Source organism: Agelaius tricolor, unplaced genomic scaffold (genome assembly GCF_023055355.1).
Source record: "Agelaius tricolor isolate 1412-34295 unplaced genomic scaffold, bAgeTri1.0.p SCAF_12, whole genome shotgun sequence".
Lineage (NCBI taxonomy): Eukaryota > Metazoa > Chordata > Aves > Passeriformes > Icteridae > Agelaius > Agelaius tricolor.
The window spans coordinates 5861188-5877769 of NW_027269272.1; the positions used below are offsets into that span (position 1 = coordinate 5861188).

The 16582-nt window shown below is 50.8% G+C and overlaps 1 protein-coding gene across 1 annotated transcript; it reads right to left on the reverse strand.

The window, feature by feature from the left end:
* Window positions 1–4733: 4733 nt before the first annotated feature.
* DNAJB11 (DnaJ heat shock protein family (Hsp40) member B11) lies at window positions 4734–16359 on the reverse strand. The gene is made up of 10 exons (XM_071437325.1): window positions 16218–16359; window positions 15836–15992; window positions 12692–12789; window positions 11663–11795; window positions 10605–10747; window positions 9947–10029; window positions 9421–9478; window positions 8815–8926; window positions 8140–8299; window positions 4734–5112 (listed from the first exon to the last, which is right to left on the reverse strand). The coding sequence occupies exons 1-10, from the start codon at window positions 16283–16285 to the stop codon at window positions 5048–5050; spliced, it is 1077 nt and encodes a 358-aa protein (XP_071293426.1). The 5' UTR covers window positions 16286–16359; the 3' UTR covers window positions 4734–5047.
* Window positions 16360–16582: the final 223 nt, after the last annotated feature.

Sequence of the window (16582 nt, forward strand, 5' to 3'; positions counted from 1 at the left end):
GATGGCACCCGGGACTGACAGACCCAGGTGGCAAACACTGGGGGGGAGGCCTGGAACAGCAGAACTTGCTTTGCTCCAGAAATGTGTCATCTTTTGGACAGATGAGCAAGTCTGAGCTTGTCCACTTCACACAGCTCCAGAAAAGCCTTTTTCCTGTGTGTGTCTGGAGAACGCTCCAGAACGGAGCTGTCTCTGCTGCTGCTCTTGAGTTTCCACAAGGGACTGGGCAGTGGGGATCCCCTAAAAGTGCAGAACCCCAAGGAACAGCCTCATCTCCATTGGTGTCCATGGGCAATGCACCCAACCTGGCACCTCCATCCCAAGGCACCTCCCTGGAGGTGACATCAGTGTCCGTCCTGGATGTGGTGACCAGCAGCAAAGGGTTATGATAGCAGCATCCACCTCCAACACATCCAAAAATTTCTCTTCCTCTCCCCAAAACCCTCAAGTGTCTCATGGTAAGGCCTGGCTGGGTGTGGCAGCTGGGGGACAGTAGCCCAGCTGCCTCAGAACTGGGAGCTGGGCTCCTGTTCCAGCACCACTCCAACACAGATTCCTGGCAGCCAGCAGCCACATGCACGGCTCACCCTTTCCCAAATTTGGTCGCTCTTCCGCTCCGATCACAGCTCGGGATGGGCGCCAGTGCGTATCCCATCAGCGAGGGGTGGTTTCAATTTTCTCCTTGGAGGACTTCTGTGCTGTGCAGGAGGGTGAATGAACCTGCATGGAAGCCTCTGGCAGCTTTAACCAGCTCCCAGAGTGACCCATCCCTGTTATCTGCAGGGTTTGCCAGGCAAGGCTTTGTTTTCCATGCATGGTTTCCATCAGCCCGCTCTGCTGCTGCTGTCTTGGATAAGGGCTCAGATAATCTGCCCTAGCCTTGATCCAACAAGTGATCCTCACTTGTTCCAGTGAGGCAATGTCCTTGTGCACCAGCTCCTTCCTTCACCCATCCCATGGGGAACTTGGATGGGATGGGCAGGTCACCCCATTTCCTTTAGGACATCAGCTCCCTCTGCAAGGCCGGTATCTCCACCCGTGTCCTTTGGGAGCTGCTGTGCCTCAGGACAAAGGGCTGGATGGCTCCAGGAGCTGCCTAAAACCAGTGATGGATGGGCTCTGTTGCCTGCTGGGGTGGGAGGGGGGAAGAAAGTGGGGCTGATGGGATCCATCTGGAAGGAAGCGGGACTATCCCTGTAAAGACCTCTTACGCACTCAGCGCCTGCACTGGTGTCATTGTGGCTTTTCAGGACTAAACAAACCCCATCCTTCCAAATTCTCAGAGGTCACGGTGTCACAGCCACAGATGTTTTAATTCCTGACTTTGGGACATGCTTGTTAACACCAGGGACTGCATTGGGGGCGAGGGGATTTGCTTCCCAGCAGCCTCCTGCTCCCACATGGAAAGGAGCAGCTCCCTGGAGAAGCCTCTCGGCACAGGGAAGGGCCGTGCTGGCCACTCCCTCCTCGCGGTGCCCAGCGCTGCCCTCCTCCCTTCCCGCTCACCTCCCAGGTCAGCAGGAGGAAAGGGGAGGAGAGAGCCGGCTGCTGGCCAGGAGCAGGGATAGGTGGCAGCGGTACCACCCATCCCACACCTCTGCCCTGCCCCTGGGGGCTGCTCCGGAGCAGGCCAGGCTGCTCCACCAGCTCCTGCAATGCAGGCGAGCAGGGATGGGATGGGGACTCCTGGCTGGGAATCACAGTCAAGATTCCGGCGAAAAATCATTGCTTCACCTTCTTTCCCAGCTGGAGGTTCCCACTCCAAACAGAATAAACTTCTCCTGGCACCAGTCCCTTCTCCCTTCTTCCTCCACTGCCCAGCCCTGGAGCAGAAAGGTTCAGAAGGAGATAAAGATATGAATAAACAAGATTTTTCTTTGGAAAAGCCCAAGCTTGCATGCACTGTGCATTCAGAGACGTTTCCCTGGGAAAATGGCTGTTTGGGAACACTTTCACCCACTTCCCAGAGTTGGGGGCAGCCTTCAGTGTGACTGAGGCCATTGGGAGCAAAGCTCTCCTCCCAAGACCCCCACACCAGCTCCTTGGAGCAGCCCCAGAACTTCACCCTCCAGTCTGGGATAGGGAATGTGGCTCTAGGTGCAGCCAGCCCAGGCTGTGGAGGGACAGAAAACACAGACAAGGCTGCAGGGCATGATGGATCTGAGCCCTGTATTCCCTCCCATCATCAACCTGCTATGGAATTCTCATCCCATCTGCTCCTTCCCCTCCCCTGGGATGGGAGGGATACAGCCAAAGGGTGGGAACACAGCTGATGGAGGTGATGACATCTAAAAGCCAGCCTGTGGTGAGGCCCTGAAAGAACACACACAGCCCCTGGAGGTGCTGAAAACCATTCCCTTCAGGAATAAACCAGGACCCCATTTCAGCCAGGCCTTCCCAAAGCAGCAGGGACTTCTGGGAGTGCATTCCAAGGACAAGTGTTTTCCTAGAAGATTTGAACAAGATGCCTTCATCTGAGCCCTCACAATCCTCACCGTTCCAAGGATTTAGGTTAAAAGAGGCCCAGGAAATTTGTGTTTATTTGTTCCAGTTTGGGAATGGCATTGCTTAGAAAGGACTGGAAATTCAAGCTGTGCATTACAGAATTCCCAACCTGGATGTTCAGTCAGGATCCTTGTTTGGTGCCAGACCAAGGTGTGAACACCTAAACCTCGTGGGAAGCATTTCTATGGATAAAGGAATCCATGTGTGCCATAATTTGCTTCCACCAGCTCCATGTCACAGGAAAAGGGGACAGGGAATGCCATGGACACCCAGCACTCTCTGCACCCCCAGTCCTTGGAGGACAAATATTCCATGATCCTAAAACAAGCACACTGTGAGTGGGCCAGAACCAAAACCACTGGGAAAGTTTGAGCAAGCACTGCTGTTGCTGCTGGGCAAAAGCATGGAACCCTGGAAGCTTTGTCTGGAGGTGGGAAAGGTGTTGGAAGCTGGTTCTGAACACACCCCACAGCATGGGGGAAGGGTGGAAGGAAGCAGGGAGTTTTGGTTGGAATTTGGGGCTTTTTTTCCTGTCTTTCTCCCTGCTGGTGTGCAAGCTGGGGCTCTGCAGCCATTGTTGTGTTCTCCAAAGAGTCTGGCCCCACAATGCAATAAAAACAAACCACAGGAAGGAAAGGAATTAGCAGGGAAAGGAAAAGCAGCAGTGGGAACGAGGACTCAGGCCCAAAATAAACCTGCAGGCTGCTGCTGGGGGTGCAGGTAGGAGAGGTTACACAATGGAGCTTAGGGGTGAAATCCTGGCTTTTTGGATTTATTCCTACAGGTGAACAGGGTTGCAAGGGGCTGGAATAACAGGAAACAGCCCCAGGAACAGGGATATGGGAAGGAACTTTTTTGAAATCTGAGGTTTCCTAGAAACTTGAACTAAGGGGGAGCAGAGGCAGCACCTGGAAAAAACTGGGCATCGTGGGCAAAGGAAGCAGCCTCAGCTGGAGTTACCACTTTACCCTTATGGATTCTGAGGAGAAGCAGGAGTTTGGCATTGTGGGTTTGTCTCAGCTGCTCCCCAAGCCCCTGCTGTGCTCTGCCAAGGCAAATGTACACAGGATCCAACAGGAAATCTTCCCAGGGCTGCTGCTTCCCCTGCGTCACTGCCCTGGAGCTGCAGGGGTGGGTGGGACTTGCTGGACCAAGGGCAGCATGGACACAGGGGCTGTGCCCACCTCGAGCTGCTTCCTGCTCCCAGGGAATAAACTGAAAACAAAACTACCTCGAGGCTGCATCTGCTGCTCCCCAGCAAACACTTCCCTGGAGGCAAACCAGAGCCCATCCACTTCCCAAAGAGGGAATGGGGTAGGGAGAAGCTGGAAGGATCCCACTGTACAGCCCCCAAGATTCCTGAAGGAACTGGGAGGAGCGTGGAGCCAGGTGGCACTGGGCTCTTCTCCCAGGGAACAAGTGACAGGACAAGAGGCAACGGCCTCAAGTTGTTCAAGGGGAGGTTTAGATGGGGTATGACAGAAAATCCCTTGCCTAAAAGGGTGGTCAAGCACTGGCACAGCTGCCCAGGGCAGTGGTGGAGTCCCCATGCCTGGAGGAGTTTAACAGACATGTGGATGTGGCACTTGGGGACAAGGGGCAGTGGTGGCCTTGGCAGTGCTGGGGGAATGGTTGGACTTGACCTCAGAGGGCTTTTCCAGCCTTACTGATTCCATGATTTCTGCTGCTGCCTGGCACAGGGAAGCCCAGGTCTGTCCCAGAAACACATCACCAGGGAGGTTTTGCCATTCCAACTCCAACAAACACTTTATTCCCATCAGCCTCACCCGTCCTCACGGAGGACAGAGCGCAGGAGGGGAGGGAGCTTTTCCAGACTGGTTCCATGTGGGGGCAACAAGGGACAACCAAGGCCATGAGGAGCCATTCCCAAATTCCACTGTGACCAAGGAGTCCTTGCTAAGCTGATGCAACTTCAAATTTCTGACCAATTTTTGGGATGTGGTAGTTAGGAGAGCCCACAGAGGCCTTGAAAGAATCTTTTCCTCATCAATTGTAGGGCCTGACACAGCCCAGTGCACTTCCAACAGCACCAGTATTCCTGCCCCAAAACCAGATTCTGAACCAATACCACACTCTGGACTCAGAAGGGAAGGGGAGGAAGGGCTAGGATTAAAAATATCACCCCAAAACAACAGGAATTTGGAAGAAATTTACACAAAGGACATAAAAAGCAGGAGCAGCTATGAAAATATGTTGAGATGGCCAAGAAAAGTCACATCAAAATATATTTAAAAACCAGAAATTCCAATCTGTGTGGAATTTAAAACTCCTTTCCCCCACCTCTGTTTTCCTGCTCAAGGAATCTCTGTTGTTCCAGGACGTGGAACATGATAGGCAGCACCAGTTATGTCCTGAAAAAGTATTTCCCCAAACTCTGAGCACTTCCATAATTTACAAACCAAAGATGAGCTAAACCTCAACCATCGCCCCCCTCCCTCTTCCCCCTTCTACAGTGGGCAGGAGAAAAGACTGCAAACAAATCTGACTTTGCATTTCCAGGGAAGTCCAATTTTTCCACACATCAATATCCCTGCAATCCATTGTAGACCTTCTGCACTGATCCTTGCTTCAACAGCTGCTTGAGACCTGCAAGGGAAGGGAGAGCGTCACACGCAGAGCACAGCAAAGATGACAGGATGACTTCTCCAGCACTTCTTCCCCATTCCTGAAATCCCATACACTAAACACTCCAAGGAACTGGCAGTTCAAGGATCTGGCAGTATCAAATTCTTACCAAACAGGCTAAAGAGTGAGTCAGCCCTTAAATCCATAATAGCTCATCTCCTGGGGTCGGCACGGCACGACAGGGAAGGGCTGGCAGGTCTCCACTGCTGCTTAAAGGGCAAGCCCAGAGGGAGCAGAGGAAGCAGAGTGGCAAGGGTGGATGTGTCACTGTTTTTCCAGAGATTAGAGAGGGAGTCCCCTCTGGTGAAGTCAGCCTGGTCACTCACTGCCCTGGAACCCCTCAGGACACAGCTCAGAGCAGCCTCAGAAACCACTGAGCCCAAAAGAGAGGGAAACTCCCAACACCGTGGGCAACCTTCAAATAACTAAAAGGAGGACATTGAGGGCTGGAGCGTGTCCAGAGAAGGGAATGGAGCACCAGGAGAGGCTGAGGGAGCTGGGGAAGGGGCTCAGCCTGGAGAAAAGGAGGCTCAGGGGAAACCTTCTGGCTCTGCACAACTCCTGACAGGAGGGGACAGCCAGGTGAGGGGTCTGACTCTGCTCAGGGGAACAAGGGACAGACGAGAGGAAATGGCCTCAAGTTGCTCCAGGGGAGGTTTAGACTGACTATCAGTAATGAAACCAAGCAATTTACTTGTACAGAAGAAAATTCCAACCTTTAGGCATGCAAATCCTTCAGGAAATCCTTCTAAAAACCAGTTTGTCTCCCTGTAACCCTTGTCCTGCTTGCCTATCCTTAAACCTTTTTGGCTACACGTTCTACTGTCCTTGAAAACCAGTGATGGGATGCATAAGGGTCACAGTAGCTGTGTTAAAATACTGGAAAACTGCCCTGGAAGTAGTAACTGGAAGCAGGATGTCTCTCTGCCAGGCAAGAACTTCTCATGTTCCTTGCCTGATGGCCAGAGATTCCTGAACTTTTTTCAGGAACACCAGGACAAAGTGAACACACATCCAGGAGCTGCTCATTATTAGAACAGGTCATTCTCCAAGGCAAATTCACTTCCTGAGGAGCCTTCAAGTCACTTTCCAGCTGGTGGGTGAGAGGATGTGGCTCCTGGATGTCTGGTTCTTAGAAAGGAAGGCTGTAGCTGGAGAAAGGTGTAATCCTGAAAAAAACTGGGATTAGCACCATCCCACACCTCATTTCCCAGCAGCTCCCACACCTCTGGCAGAGCACCCCCAGTAGTGCACAGGATATTTCAACATGTACCCAAGGTAAAATCAGGAATTCCAACCAGGAATCCTAACAATTGGTGCTACTGCACTTCCCTGAAGTGCAGCCTGAAGTCAATTTTTCCTTTGAAATGTTGTTGATACCAACAAGAAGTGACAGGTTACAGCACAGAGGGAGAGGAAGCCCTGATCAGCAGTGATCAAGTCCCACTGCAGGAAAGAAGGGATATTATTTCTGTGACTCCAAAGGTGGGGGTGGTGCTCTTGGAGCCAGAGTATCTTCTGACAGCCCCAGGAGCTGGATATGTGGTCAGGAGATAAGAAATGAGGAGCACTGCCAACAATAAGGAAAAAAGGGATGTTTTGAATTCTGAAGCCCACAGTTTTCCATTGAATGTGTACACTGAGCTGCTGCCACACGCAGGGATAGACCTATTCCCTCATAAAACTCCTGATATCGTGGATGTTTGGAGATACCCAGCACACAGAAAGGCATCTGACTGCCTGCCCAGTCACCTTCCCCTGGGAAATGTGTAATTGCTTTGGGAGGGAGAGAAACACCCAAGGCCCTGTGCCTGAACACACCCTTGCCAGTGCCATCATCTCTCTGCTCCCGGATATCCGCAGAGGTGTGTGAGCAATTCTGTCAAAAACATGGAGGCTTCTGTCACTGCTCCTTGACCAGGGTCCTCTAAACTGCCAAGAGCAACAGCTGGAATAACCTCACACGTGTTTCAGAGCTGCTGTTGCCTGATGAAGCTTCTGGAAGGGCAGCAGAGCCTGGACTGAGACTCCACAGTGACGAGGCCATTGTGCCCTGTACAATACTCTTGGAACAAGAGGGAAAGCACAGGGATAAAACCATGAAGCAGGATCACTCTAAGCCCAGCCCACAGGTACAGAGCTCCCAGCTTAAAGAGCTGCAGGAAGAGCCTTGGGACATCTGGAGCTGCAGCCACCAGCTGGACTGCACAGGGCAGCAGTGTGGCCAAAACCCACCCGGTGCTTGGCTTCCCACTACAAAATTGAGGAGTCCAGGAAATCCACTTCAGAAGAAGCCCTGGAAGAAGTTCTGGGGAATTTCCTGAAGAGCTGCACTAGTACATGCCAAGAATATCTTTGTCCCATGACAGAGGATGAGGCCCTTGATTCCTACTCTGATGTGGAGCAGCAGAACCACAGAGGCTGCTGGAGCAAAGAATTCCCTGCTGGGAGTATAGGATTTAAGGATTTACCCTCCTGGCAATTTTAGGATTCCTACATGGTTCATCAGGTTTCCATCTGAAGCTGAGCAGCGGATCTGTCCTAGAGGGAGTAGGCTGGAAGGAGCTGTGGGAAGGAACAACTCTTCTCCTGACACAGTGAGACATTCCTTACCCTCAGCAGCAGAGGGATTTCCACAAGTCTTGCCTCCAAGAAAGTAGCAGCAGGGGCTGGAAAACCCTTTGTGATCCCATTCCAGCCGAGGCAAAGCAGACAGAGGCTGAGCCCAGCAAGGCTGTGGGGTCAGACAGATGGGCAGCACCAAAACAAAGCACCTGCAAACTTGCCAAGAGCTGCATTCCAGCAGCAGCACATCCCAACCTCAGCAGCCAAGCTTCCTTGCTTCCAAGGGAAGTGGGAGTTCATCAGGGGCCACCAGCCAACTGTGCTATGTTGGACAAGGGGCACAGGGACAGGAGAGCCCCTCCTGACTGCTCCAGCCCCTGGAGGAGCTGTGCCAGGGTCAGGCTGAGGGCTCTGGGCACGCACCTTCCCGCTGCTCCGGCGTCAGCTGCTCCTTGGGGAACTCCACATCAAAGGTGATTATTAGGGAGCCTTTGATGTTGTTGTTATCAAAGTTTGGAAGACCTTCTCCCTTCTTCCACAGCTTGGCGCCGGGTTTTGTGGTTTTATCCCGCACAATGTGAACCTGGAGAGAAAAGGAAAGTGAGAACATTAGTGGTGTTACAAGATCCCAGGATCACTGAGGTTGGGAAAGACTTCCAAGATCATTGAGTCCAAGTCATGACTGATTCTGACCTTGTCAAGCAGAACAGAGCACTGAGGGCCACATCCAGATGTTCCCTGGACACATCCAGGGACAGGGACTCCACCACCTCCTGGGGCAGTCCATGTTCTGCGTGTGCACCCCAATACTCCAACACTCTGTTTCCAACCCACTGGAAAACTCCAACTGGCATTGATTCCTTGCCAAAACCAGTGATATCCCATGGGCCCAGGCTGTTTCACTGGACACATGCCAGAACTAACACCACCCCCCTGCTGCTGGGACAGCCTGGAAGTGAGGCACTTCTCATAGAGAGTCCATTGGCCTGGAAATGCTCCAACAGAAGGAATACTGTAGATACCCAGACCCTGAGCAAGCCAATCCTCAGCATGGAGCTGCAGGTGAATTTGGGATGCACACAACACCCTGGGCCTCACCTTGTGCCCATCCAAGTGGGCAATATCCATCTCAAAGCCTGTCAGTGCCTCGACCAGCGAGATCGTCACGTTTGTGTACAAGTCATCTCCTCTCCTTTCAAACACTGGGTGCCTGTGGAAATAAGAGCCATTGAACTTTACTCCTTCCCCAGAGGGGAAACAGGTCCTTGAGCTTCTTTCCTTCAATTTGGGAGTTTGGAGAAATCATAAATAGGAGGGGAAGTGAAGAATGAATCAAATTTAGCTTCATTTTCCTGTATAAGATATGCACTGATAAATGCCTTTTCTATTTCTAGGGCACTGAGTGGTGAGGTGTGGCAAGAAGTCCTGACTCACACAGCAATTTTCTTAGTAGTGCATTTCCTTACAATAGCAAGATTGTGTGCTAGGGAAAAGGAGATATTTATTCTGAATCACACATGGTGAATTCAAGCCAAAAAAAATAGGATACTTTGATAATTCTACTTTTAACAGCATCAAGTCCACTCCTCCAGCACCACGAGGGCTGAGCATCCTGCACAGCCCTGAGTGCCAGTCCTGCACCTGCCTTGCTAAAGGACAAGCTCCATCTGGCCAAGCAAGAGCCCAGCTAGGCCAGAGACTTACTTCAGAACTTTTATTCGGAAGCGCAAATCTCCTGGCTCCCCATCCACGTGGGGCTCACCTGTGGGGGAGAAAGCAAAGTTTTGTTTAAAGGAAAGGAAATAGGAATGAGTGGAGAGACAAGCAGGATATTACAGTTAAAGGGAAAAAAACAAACAAGCAAAACCAACTAATTGATCTTTAGATGACCAAAATTCTGCTTAAACATCTTCTAAAGAGCTTAGGGCTTTCTGAGTGCTGCCTCAGCAAGGTCACCCCTGCTTTTCTGGAAGACCTGTCTGCATGTTAATGAAATCCTTTAGCCACTGAAGGGCAGAGGGGATCCCTCCAAAGGCTCAAGCCTGGAACAGATGCTCCTGCTCAGGTGTTGTCCCCACTCCAGCTAAGGGAGTGGAACTGTGTTATCCAGACTTAGGAACATGTTCCTGGATTTCAGCACATGCAGAGAACACAGCACTTCCCACCACATGGGAACCATGTGCCAGAGGATCATGGAGGAGGAGCAGCTCAGAGCAGAGCACACACTCACCTTCCCCAATGAAGGGATACTCCATGCCATCCCTCACCCCTGGCTCTATCTCCACTTCCAGTGTCCTCTCTTCATTCACCAGCCTGAAAAGGGGAAGAGCAACCCAGCACTCAGCTTGAAACTTTATTTATTTATTTCAACTTCATCTCAACTTTTAATTTGTGTCCCTGGGGAAAGGAGACCACCCCCACAAGCTCACACATGCTGTCCTTGCTCACATCTAAACCTAGAGAGTCAGAGCTGCCTTTCTGGTGAGCTGAGACTCAGGGAGTAGAGGAGGCAAAGCTGAAAGCTCCCAAACACACAGTCAGCTGCAGGGGGTGTGATGGCATTCCATTTCAGCATGGCATTCCATATCCAGCTGTTCCCAGCTGTGTGCTTCCCTTTCAGATCTAGCTGTGGAACTTTGTGCAAGGAATAAAAGGCTGGAAGGGGAAACTGGGGAGCTCTGCATCCAACAGATACAAGAATCGAGAGTGGCTCCCTGGAAATGAGAACCCGGTGTTAATCCTTCCCAAAGTCCCCAGCTCTTCCTGGGAACACAGGCGCGTTCCCCCATCTAGCGGTGGGTTTTGGAATAAACCTCACTATATTGATGTCCCTACATAAAATCATGGAATTTAGGATTCTGTGGAGCAGGAACGAGCACCAAACTCACTTGACGTTGGGACACTCATCACAAACAACTTCCTGAGTCATCTGGAAGCGCCCAGGGCCCAGCTGGGTGGTTCTCATCTCCTGCCTGCAGTTGCATTTCCGTTTGCCAGGGGCCTGTCTTGCCACTGGCTTGTTCCTGACAACCTGAAGGGAAGAGGGAGAGGCTGATATCAGTGCTCCTGGGTCTCCATAAGGGTCTGGATTTCTTTGAACAGAGAATGGTTTGGGTTGGAAAGAACCTTAAAAATCAGCTAATTCCAGCCCTGTCCCACAGGCAGGGACGTTTTGTGGTGTGGTGCTGCCACAATAGCTCCAAATGTGGCCTTGGCAAAACAATGACAAGTTTTCACCTTGTGATCACACGTTAAACACCAAAAAAGCTCTCTCTGACATCACTATTGCCATTCTCTTTCCACACAGGAAAGATAACACTAGGATGGAACACCCCACACTTTGGTTATGACACTTCCTTGTCCCACACAATGGGGAAATTATCTGGAGTTCCCCCAACAGCCCCAACACAAAAATCAACCACTGGAAAGCCAACCAGCAGACAGGAGGGATTGTCAGCACCAGAGATGGAGCTTGCTTAAAAGAAAATAATAATTTTCCACATACTCTTCTCAGTTATATAATCTGGAAACTTGCAGTGACATGTTTAGCTGTAGAAGGAGACTGAAAAATTCTCAATGTGGTTTCACAAAAATTGCAAAGTGGATTTGAAGCTTATCAACAGCCCCTCAAATATTCCTAAATTCTACAGAGGGACAATTTACACCTCTTTCAACTGGGCTGCTGCACTATTCAAGCTGAGCTGCTGACTGACAGCCAACAAATCAGTATTATCACACTTTATGGAGACAGTGCCAGATGCAAAAGATGAATAAATGTGTGGTTTCTTCAGTAAACTACAGGAAATAGCACCACAACATCCTCCTCTGCCAGACCCAGAAAAGGAGCATCTATTTCAGCTCTAATTTTTTGGGATAAGATACTCTGAACTCTGGTCGGGCACCTCAAACCTGGGAACACAAGAAACACTGAGACAAGTAAACTTACTTCTACAAAGTTTCCTGAATACACCTCCTCTAGTGTGACCTCCAGGTCCACGATGATGTCACTTCCCCGGGGAATATTCCTGTCTTGCTGGCGAGGGCTTCCTCCAAACATGAATCCAAAGTCCCCAAAGAAACTGGAGTTAAGCACAATGGTTAGCTCAGGAAGAAGGAATTCTAGGCAAATGCTTCTACTCCACTAAAAAGAAGCAATCTTAAAGCTCCAGAGTAAACCCAGGAACCTCTTTTTGTTCCTGCAGAACATAACTAAAGTCTTCAAACACAGCAGCCATTTTGGAAGAGTTTTCGGCACTAAAGAAAACAAAATTTGGAGCAGAACATTCAAAATCTGACCTCTCCACACTGCACTGCTGCTCAGCTGCCACCACCAAAAGGAGTAAACTCTGAGTAGCACTGCAAGTCACTGCTAGCAGATTGGTTTTCAGTAGTTTGAGGACAAGAGGGATGAGGAAAACTCCCTAGGAATTCTGCATATTGTCCCTCAGAACAGAGCAGAGCAGGAGTGCAAGTCCTCACCCAGGATTACAGGAGCTGAGCAACTTCTGGAATTATTTTAGGAAATTTATCCAAAGGGGCAGAAAATCAGGTTCTGTCCAAGCAATGTGCAAGTGCCTTTGGTTTTTAATGCTCCAAATTCTACAGGGGCCGTGCAAGTAACCATAGCATTGCTTTGCAGAAAGAAAAGTGTCCCCAGAGTGGTGTGAGAGAACAGGTCAAACCCCAATCACACCCAGATAACCTGAGAAAGTTTCCACATGTTTGAAGCAGGTGCTGCACCTGAAAAACCACCCACAGTGCCCAGAGGTGCCCACGTGGGAAGTCTCCACTGGTTTCTGCTTGCAGCAAGGAGTGGGGCACACCAAAACTGGAAATTGCATGTAAACGTATTTCTTCAAATTCTCAACTTGCACATCAGACCCTGGGCCAGGTAAAACCCCTCAAAAGGGTTCTTGAGCACCACAGAATCAGAGCAGCAGCTGCAGGACAGCCCAAAGGGGTTAAAACTCCTTACTGGGAGAAGATGTCTCCATGGGAGCTCTGGTGCCCATCCTTCAGGCCCTCCTCTCCATAGGCATCATACTGCTTCCTCTTCTCCTCATCTGACAGCACCTGGAAAAGGCAAGGATGGAGGAAAGGCTCATCTGGAGCTGAGGGGAGGTGTTAGACAAGGCTCTGAGGGCCCTCTCAGCACTTGTCACTGGGGACTCTACAGGAGCCCTGCTTGCTGTGCTCTCTGGAAAAGTTAAGCCCATAAAAAGCACATTTCATTCATTAAAAAAGCAGGAGCAGACTGGAAAACATAAACATTGAGTTTATCTTAAATATTAAAAAAAGAATCACAAGGAATAACTCAAATCCTACAAAGCAGGACATGCTGAGACAAATAATCACATACCACCATCCCTGTGTCTCAGCCATGACTTTTAAGCATTGATTTTATTTTGATTTTATTTCCTAAGTTTTGATCTTTGCTCTTCCCGCCTCAGAGATCCAGAAGTCTCTGGTCACATTTAGTGTTCCTTGCCCTTCCTCCCTCACTGATCATATTTGGAAAAGCCAGAGTTGGCAGGTTGGCTTTCAGAAGGAGTGGGAACAGATGGAGAAGCAACTCAACAGGTGGAGAAGCAGCTAAAAGAGGAAAACCTGCTGAATTTGGGGTGTTTGGAGAAGCTGTGGCTGCCCCATCCCTGGAGGTGTCCAAGGCCAGGTTGGATGGAGCTTGGAGCCACCTGGGACAGTGGGAGGTGTCCCTGCTCATGGCAGGGAGTGGAAATGGATGAGCTTTAAGGTCCCTACCAACTCAAACCATGCTAAGATTCTGTGGAATCATAACCACTGATAAATGTTATCAACAAGGGAAAATTAGCAGTGACTTCACCACTTTCACCCAGCAGGTAAGGGTTCAGTTGCCCCTCTGCCACTTGAGATTCCCATGGAAACTCCTCCCAAATCCATCCTGAGACTCATGGCTCTGCAGAAGAGTCTCACTCCCTCTCCTGGGATCAGTCTCTTTCCTGGTTCAAACAGCTGAATTCAGAGCACACAGCTCTGGGTTGGAATCACTGAGCCTGTGAAAACGAAGACACTGAGCAGGTTCATTAACCTACTTTCCCCTCAATTTTTTTGGGAAAGCTTTGCCATAATCAGCTACCCACCCCCTGAGCAGCAGTGCTGTTAACAGAGAGTTTATGGTGAAGAAAATTCTGCATTATAAGGGACACCCAATTCTGGTTCCATTCTGCCCAAAAATCAACTCACTGTGTCCCACAGCTAACTCAGCAGAAGGGTTTCCAAGCTGTCCTGGCTAAACACAGATGAAGACCTGGCAGGGAGGGCATCAAAAGCTTCCTCCAAACCTCACACACACGAAGACTGGATTTCTGATTCCATTTTACAAACACTTTTTCACTCAGCTTTTGAATAGAGAGAATAATCTCAGCTGCTGGCAAACACTTAAACCAGCTGGAACTCGAGGAAGAGGCAGAGAAATCCTTTGCCAGCAGGAAGTGCCAACAAGATCCCAGCTCACAGAAGCAGCACCAAGCTCACAGCTCCCTGTGCATCAATCCTGAAGTGCTGCAGATGATAGGGGATTACTTTTTTTCCACAAAAAATGTCTTTATGTTCATTTTCCCTGTGATAATAAAGCCAGTTTATATAAGGCAGAACTAAAAAGGGGTCCCAGCTTTTAGAGAAAACAAAAGTGAAGATTTTTCTTTCTCAACACAAAGAAATAAATGCCAGCTGTTCTCTCACTTCCTCTTTTGAGGAATATTTGCATATCTGAGGAGCACCAGGGATGGAAGCAGGAGCCAGGCTACAAATCCTTTTACCTGCAGCTGGGTTCTTCCCAAAGGAGACTCCAAGCTCCCACCCAAAGAGGAATTCACTGCTAGGAAATTTTGCTAATGGAATTTTTCAGCATCATTTTCCTCTCTGCTGCACAGGGGGGAGCAGGGGCAGATGGAGTCCAACAGTGACAGAAGGAGAACAAAAAGGACAGAAAACATGGAGGAAACATTCCATCACTGTTTATGTACAGCTAAGGAAAGCAGGCTTTGCCTTCACACCTTTGGGCAATACAATGATCTGTATTTGATTCATTTAATGCACTGGGCTATTGGTGTGGGGGATCATTTGCATGCCACAACATTATCATGGAATAACAGGAATCCTGCTGTGTCCCACAACTACTTTTCTCACTTAATATGCTCTAAACCCAAGGCCAGCACCTTTCACTTCCCATCAGCTCAGACTAATCCCAGTCAGGCCCTACACACACTTGGAGCTGCTGCACCTCCCCTCCTCCCCTGAGGAACTGGGAATAAATTCCAAAGAACTTTAAGCTGGTGCCTTGGCTTCCTCCTGGCTGAGGGAGCTGAGGGATGTTGGACTGTCCTCTGGCAGGAGCAGCTCTCCAAGCAACTTGGTAGGCTCTGGATCTTTGTTTCTCATTTGGGAGAGTATCTGGAACTGGATGTATTAAGAGGGGCAGGATGGAATTTGGTGTAGTAATAGGAGGGAAAGCAACCTGCCCTTCATTGCAAGGTCTTTATCTGTGTTTAGCCAGGACAGCTTGGAAATCCTTCTGCTGAATTGGCTGTGGGACACAGTGAGTTGATTTGGTTGTTTGGGGTGAAATGGAACCAGAATTGGGTGACCCTTATAAAGCAACTTGGTAAGCTCTGGATCTCTGTTTTCATTTGGGAGAGTATCTGGAACTGGATGTATTAAGAGGGGCAGGATGGAATTTGGTGTAGTAATAGGGGGAGGATGGAAATTGATGAGAAGGAATAAAGGAAATTTGATGTGGAAGGTGTCCATGCCCATGGTGAAGAGATGGAATGAGATCATCTTTAAGTCCCTTCCAACCTAAACCATCCTGGGATTCTGTGACAATAAGAGATGTGGGATAGAATTCATTGTATTAACAGGGGGAAGATGGAATTTCACATGGTAACAGGGGAAGGACGGATTCCAGCTGCACCTTAGGGAAGAGCCTTTAATTCCCCACAAACCTCCTTTCCCATCCCCTGAACGCTCCAGGATGAATCCTCACGAGTCTCAATGGCCAAGATCCAGCCTGGTTTATTTTACTACGAGCCCCATCCACCCTTCCCAGCCCGGGGAGGACATTCCCGGCTCCCGGCCTCACCTCGTAGGCAGCGCCCAGGTCCTGGAACTTCTCCTGGGCCCGGGGGTCGTCGGGGTTCCTGTCGGGATGGAGCTGCAGCGCCAGTTTGCGATAGGCCTTCTTGATGTCCTTGATGGAGGCACCGCGGGACACCCCCAGGATCTTGTAGAAGTCTCTCCTGTCGTGGGGGGGAGAGAAAAGGTGAGGGAAAGGGAGCGGGGAGAGGGTGAGGAAGAACGGGGATGGGAAGGAGACGGGAAGGGAGAGGGGAGAGGGGGAGCAGGAGAGCGATGAGGGGAAGGGAGCGGGGTCCCGTCAGCGCCGCGCCCGCCGAGCCTGAGGAGGGGGAAGGCCGGTGCTGAGGCGGAACCCCAGACCCGTGGGCACGGCCCGGCGCACTCACCCCGCGGCGGCCTCCCCGCAGAGGCAGAGCAGGAGCAGGCAGAGGCGGCCGATCCAGGCGGGGGCCATGGCGGGCCCGGCCCTGCCGGCTAAGGGGGAGCGGCGGGAGCGGCGCGTCCCGGCGGCTCCGCAGCGCCTCGGCCCCAGCCAATGGGAGCGCGGGGTGTTCCACGCTAGCCAATCCGAGCGCGCCGCCGCTCAACGCCGGCCAATGGGCTGCTCACACTTCACCGCCGCCGGCCAATCGCCTGCCGGAGCGTCGCCGCCGAGCCCGCCGGTCACGCCCCGCCGCCCCTCCAGGGTGACTTCCTTCCGAACAGCCAATCATCGAGCGCAGCGCTTTTTCCCGCCCTCGCGCTGGCAGTC

Excerpts from the sequence above, each read along its gene's own strand:
- DNAJB11 (XM_071437325.1), bottom strand. The coding sequence starts at position 16,285 with ATGGCCCCCGCCTGGATCGGCCGCCTCTGCCTGCTCCTGCTCTGCCTC. Across the intron at positions 15,993-16,217 it reads TGCGGGGAGGCCGCCGCGGG|GAGAGACTTCTACAAGATCC; the intron begins GTGAGTGCGCCG and ends CCCCCACGACAG. Across the intron at positions 10,748-11,662 it reads ATTCAGGAAACTTTGTAGAA|GTTGTCAGGAACAAGCCAGT; the intron begins GTAAGTTTACTT and ends TCTTCCCTTCAG.